The following is a 6,000-nucleotide window of genomic DNA, read 5'->3' as shown; positions in this document are numbered from 1 at the left end:
ACTGACCCTCCGACAGTGCAGCGCTTCCTCAGCATTGATCATCTGACAGCGCAGCACTCCCTCAGCACTGACCCTCTGACAGTGCAGCGCTTCCTCAGCATTGATCATCTGACAGCGCAGCACTCCATCAGTACTGACTCTCTGACAGTACAGTGCTCCCTCAGTACTGACCCTCCGACAGTGCAGCACTCCCTCAGTACTGACCCTCTGACAGTACAGTGCTCCCTCACTACTGACCCTTTGACAGCGCAGTGCTCTCTCAGTGCTACACTGAGAGTGTCAGCCAGCCTTTACAATGCAAGTTTCTGAACAATTTTAATGTACAATAGATGCAGACAGATACAAATCAAATACTGGAGTCGTGCAGAAGGGTCATATCTGACTCTAAACGATAATCTGTGTTTCCCTCTCCACTGGCGCTGCAGATCTGATTTAGTATTAAATTCCTGGCAGGCTTACTGCAGCTGGCAAACTTCTGCACGCAAATACACATCTGCAAAAAAAAGTGTTTGTAGGCCGGAGCTGCCGGAGAGAGGCCTCACTGTGCTCCCCATGTGACGGGATGTGATACTGCAGGCCCTGACCTTTTCCCCATTCATTCACAAATGGCTGCGAGTTGCCTCCTGACCTTCAGTAGCACATGGGAGGCTGGAGCGAGGGCGCAACCTAACTTGAAACGGGCTTTTTTTCCCCCTTTCCCAACCACCATGCTCATTAATATAACAGGCAGCCGAAGGCACCAATCAGGCGGCGGCGCCTGCCGGGATCCTCCAATCAGCGAGTTCGGGCGGGCCTATCCGGGGCGGGCGGCGCAAGCTTGTATGCACGCGTGCGAGTGCGCGCGCGCGCGCGCTTCAACCCACCTTGCTCCCCGTCACGCTGATTGATTGACAGGCCGCTCCACCAAATGGGCGGGCGAGTATCCGACGTCGGCGCGGCTGGCGGACCAATAGCCGCGGCTAGGGTTCGCGCAAGAGGCGGGGTCGGGGGGGGGGAAATAGGGCGCCAGCGAGTTTGGTTGTCCTGTTGCCGGTTTTCTCGCTCTCTCTCTCGCGCTCACACGCACACCCACGGGGAGGAGGAGGAGGAGGAGGAGGAGGGGGGGGGGGAAATAAGGAGAGAGCGAGAGAGAGAGCGGGAGGGCGGTTCGATTGCTTGTGAGCGGAAACCTTCCCCCCCCCCCTACCCACCCCCCACCCACCGTCCACCCGCCCGCCTGCCTGCACCCCCCCCCCCCCGCCCTCTCCCGTCGCCTGTTCGTGAGCGGCGGCCGGGCGCGAACCCGGAGCTTCTTGCCCGCAAGCAAATGGGGAACGTGTTGGCGGCCGGCTCGCCGGTGCCGCCCGGCTTCTCGGTGCCGCCCGGCTTCTCGGTGCCGCCGGGCCTGGAGCAGCAGCAGCGGGTGGCGGCGGCCGCCGGGCCTGGGGTCGGCCCGGGGGGCCAGGCCGAGGGCAAGCTGCCCAACCCGGGCACCTTCGAGGAATGTCATCGCAAATGTAAAGGTAGGAGGAAAAAAAAAGGGAGGGGGAGGTTGGGGAGGGACTGGTCCACTGCACCCTGACCCCTGACCCCTGACCCTTCTGCCCCTGTTAGGCCCCCCTGGGGGGGGGGGTCACTCAATCTGTTGCCCATTTTCACGCCTTAAAATGATAGATAAACCCTCCTAGGGGTTTTTTTTAACCCCCCCCCCACCCCCACACAAAAGAGGTAAATTGCATGTGGTCAGGGTCAGCCTGGGGTGTTGGTCAGTCTCAAGCCAATGTCCCTGCTCCCCTCCCCATAAGAGGTAAATTGCATGCGGTCAGGGTCAGCCAGGGGTGTTGGTCAGTCTCAAGCCAATGTCCCTGCTTCTCTCCCCCCCCCCCACATAAGAAGTAAATTGCACGCGGTCAGGGTCAGCTTGGGGTGTTGGTCAGTCTCAAGCCAATGTCCCTGCTTCCCCCCACCCCCCCCATATAAGAGGTAAATTGCATGCGGTCAGGGTCAGCTGGGGGTGTTGGTCAGTCTCAAGCTAATGTTCCTGCTTCCCCCCCATAAGAGGTAAATTGCATGCGGTCAGGGTCAGGTGGGGGTGTTGGTCAGTCTCAAGCCAATGTCCCTGCTCCCCTCCCCATAAGAGGTAAATTGCATGCGGTCAGGGTCAGGTGGGGGTGTTGGTCAGTCTCAAGCTAATGTTCCTGCTTCCCCCCCATAAGAGGTAAATTGCATGTGGTCAGGGTCAGGTGTGGGTGTTGGTCAGTCTCAAGCCAATGTCCCTGCTTCCCCCCCCCATAAGAGGTAAATTGCATGTGGTCAGGGTCAGGTGTGGGTGTTGGTCAGTCTCAAGCCAATGTCCCTGCTTCCCCCCCCCCATAAGAGGTAAATTGCATGTGGTCAGGGTCAGGTGTGGGTGTTGGTCAGTCTCAAGCCAATGTCCCTGCTTCCCCCCCCCATAAGAGGTAAATTGCATGTGGTCAGGGTCAGGTGGGGGTGTTGGTCAGTCTCAAGCCAATGTCCCTGCTCGCCACCCCGCCCCCCCCAAGAGGTAAATTGCATGCGGTCAGGGTCAGGTGGGGGGTGTTGGTCAGTCTCAAGCCAATGTCCCTGCTCCCCCATAAGAGGTAAATTGCCTGCGGTCAGTGTGAGATTTGGGGTGGGGGGGAGGGTGTGGTGTTGGTCCGTCTCAAGCCAGTGTTCCTCCCATCCCGCACCACCATCACTGCCGCCACCCCGGATCACATGGTCCCATCGGTCAGTGCCATCGCTGCTGCCCCCACCCCCCCCAAATCTCCCTCACGAAGCCCGTGGTATGGGTCGGTGCAGCAGAGCCGGGCCTGACCCGCCGCCCTTCGGGCGAGGTGTTGTTGGATCGCGGCCGTCCCTCCCCCACGCCCTGGTGTTTTTAACTGGCCGGTCTTTTCCTCCCTCGGCGTAGCGCTGTCGCGGGAAACGGATTGCTCCGGGCTGCCATCTCATTGGATCCTGCTCTGTACCTGTCAGCCGCTGTGTTCAATTACAGAACGTTGGCGCCTTTCCCTCTGAGCGGCCCCGCCCACCCCCCCGGACAGATTCCACATTGGCCCCGAGCCCTCCCTCGGGAGCCGCAGCCCCACAACCTGAGTCGCTTTGCAGAAATGCCCTCTGCGTCCTTTAGCATGGCGCGGAGGGGTTTCCTGTACGGATGCTGCTGGACACCCCACATTTCCTTGCCCTCACCCACTGCCTGGACACACCCTGGCATGCCTTGTTGCCATTTGGTGGGGGACGTCCCCGGTGGGAGGGCCCTCTACATTGGAGTCAGCCCCCCCTTTCCATTGGGGACCTGGGGTGGAGGGTGTTACATGTGGTAGTGCCATACAACTATAGGCTGTGTCGGTTCACAGACTCTCAAGATGCCTGTGTCTGTGTCTCTTGCGCCTTGTGGAGTCCGTGGATCATTCTTATATACGTTGCTGTGGGCTGCACCCCCGTTTTAGTTACTTGAAAAGCTTTTTGCTGCTGTTTTGTTTGCATCTCAGGCCCAATCTCCTGATCTACGGGCACCCGTAGGTGCGGAGGAGGGCTGGGAGCGAGGAGGACCTGCTCCTGGGCCTGGCCAAGTTGGCCATGAACAGGTCCAGGCAGCTGGCGATCGAGGGGGTCATCCAGCCCCACTGCCCCTCTTTCGCAGCTGTGTTCCCAGCCGGGTGTCTCCCGGCACTGTCGAGGCCTTCCATGCTCGGTGGGCAGCACGGGGACTGGGGTATTTGATTGACCGCCTTAATCGCTTTTTGGTCTAAAATTAGTAAGTTTCCTTTGAATTTTGTCCTTTGTCTTTGCAGTTTCCTTTTAAGGGGCTTCCTTTTAATTTATTCCTGAATTTGTGAATTTAGTTTATTTGTTTGTAACCAGCATGAGTTGCAAACTGTCGGCCGGCTGCAATTCCGAAGTAACTCGTTGGCTGTGAAGCTCTTTGGGATGTTTTGACAATCAGTTGATGCTCTCAAGAGATTTATAGATTCTTGTGGTTTTAGGGGCATGAAGAGATATGATTGAAAGGCTAATAAACGGTTAAGATACAAATCAGCAGCCTTCTTAATGAATGTTGCAGCAGGCTGAGGGGCTGAATGGCCTACCTCCTGTTCCTTTGTCTTTGAATGTAACCTGGACTATGTTAGAGGAAATTCTACCATGTGTTTCACAACCTCAGAATGTCTCAAAGTGCATGAAGGACACTGAGGCACTTTTTGAAGTGCCAGCACCGTTGTAATGTAGGAATCAGTAGTACGTGGTGTTGATTGAAACATTAATCGCACTACTCTGAAATATTATTTCAGAATCCCGGAGCGACTTTGTGATTCAGTTGCAAGATTCATTTTGACAGTTTTTGAAGTGTTCCTCTTTTCCCAGCTCCAAGGAGCTTGAGTTTAGCTGCGTCCTGGATTCCCCAGCATGAGCTGGAGTAATGGCCGGATTCTCTCCTGACGGTAAATTCACAGGAAAACCGGACTTGAAGGAAAGGCAGGCCCTCGCTCCCTAGTGGCAGCTTGGAGGGAGCGTTTCCCTGTCGCAGGTAACGTCTCTTGGATGAGGCGTCAAACCAAGGCCCTCTGTTGGCGTCATCCAGTGACATAAAAGAATTTCCCATGGCCACTATTTCGAAGGGGGGGGCGGTGGTGGTGGAAGAGGTCTGCACTTTCAAAATAAAAAGGAATTCTGTTGATTCATCTCATCGCTTTCATTCAATTCATTCATGGGACACGGCCAGTTACTGCCTACCCCTGATTGCCTTGAGAAAGTGGTGCGAAACCACTCCCTTGACAACCGAGTGGCTTGCTAGCCCAGTTCGGAGAGCAGTTAAGAGTCGACCACATTGCTATGGGTCTGAAGTCACATGTAGACCAGACCGAGCAAGGGCGGCGGATTTCCCTCCCTAAAGGGCATCGGTGAACCGGATCGGGTTTGTGAAGCAATGCGGAAGTTTCGCAGTCACCATTGTTACAGATTTATTGATAAGAGTTTAACTGACTTCCAGCTGCTGTGTTTCCGTATTATTTGCCCATGTCTATCTGGATCGAGCCCAGTAATGGAACCACGATGCGACAGCTCCTTGCTGTTAGTGGGAGCTTGCTGTGCTCACATTGGCTGTTGCATTTCCGACATGACAGCAGGGACTTAGTTTCCAAAGTGCTTCACTGGTGGAGGAGCGCCTTGGGACCAGGTGGGGCCGTGAGCCGCGCTGTAGAAATAAAATCCGGGACTCTAGGAGTAAGGTTCAAAGCTTGAGAGGTTTTGGCAAGATAATTCAGAGAGGTTTACGGCCCCAGACGCTGAGCAGTGTAACAAGAGGGCGTCACCTTCAGGTCAGGACCTAGGCAAAGTTATTTCACACAGTGGAATGCGTGCGCCTGAAATGGCCGAACTCGGGCAGGGTCAGAATCCAGGTGGGAATTCAGAAAGAAAATTGAACAGGACGTGGCGAAGGGGCTAATTATTTAGAGAGGCCGGCGAGCGGATGGCTCCTCTGCAGTGCCGGAACATTGAAGAAATCCGTCACCACCCTGGGAGATAGGAGTGGGCACAGTGTAGGTTACAGCGCACTCTTTCCAGCGGTGCCAGTGTGTGTCTCAACGTCACTTCCAGGAAGCGGCAGTAGCAAGATCAGGAACCTCCCTTCCTGCCCCCTGCAACTTCACCCTCAGACCGCCCTGCTCCTCCAATTCTGGCTTCTGGTGCGTTGCCTATTTTCATCATTCCCTCAGCTGCCTAGACATATGAGCACAAAAAATCTAGGTCCTGCTGCCAGCACAGAGGGACTGCAGCATTGTGGGGGGGGTCGGTATGTAGACAGTCTGGTGCTGTCGGGGGTGGGGGGGTGGTTGGGTCGGACCCGAGGGTGCGCGGCGATGTGAGGGGGGGTCTCTCCCAAGGGTGCATGGAGCTGTGAGGGGGGGAGTCTCCCGAGGGTGCATGGAGCTGTGAGGGGGGGTCTCTCCCGAGGGTGCGCGGCGCTGTGGGGGGGGGGTCTCCCGAGGGTGCGCG

The 6,000-nt window shown here is 56.4% G+C and overlaps 1 protein-coding gene across 1 annotated transcript in view; it reads left to right on the top strand.

Moving 5' to 3' along the window:
* Positions 1-1,246: 1,246 nt before the first annotated feature.
* The window catches only part of LOC121271081 (mitochondrial import receptor subunit TOM40 homolog), a 29,880-nt gene continuing 25,126 nt past the window's right edge, over positions 1,247-6,000 (top strand). The window contains exon 1 of the mRNA XM_041176818.1: positions 1,247-1,502. Within this exon, the coding sequence (XP_041032752.1) occupies positions 1,307-1,502 (196 nt within the window). The 5' untranslated portion in view covers positions 1,247-1,306. The remainder of the gene's footprint in view (positions 1,503-6,000) is intronic.

Source organism: Carcharodon carcharias, chromosome 29 (assembly GCF_017639515.1).
Source record: "Carcharodon carcharias isolate sCarCar2 chromosome 29, sCarCar2.pri, whole genome shotgun sequence".
NCBI classification, from domain to species: domain Eukaryota; kingdom Metazoa; phylum Chordata; class Chondrichthyes; order Lamniformes; family Lamnidae; genus Carcharodon; species Carcharodon carcharias.
Note: the sequence above shows the minus strand (reverse complement) of the source record. Positions and strands in the feature narration are given on the sequence as shown.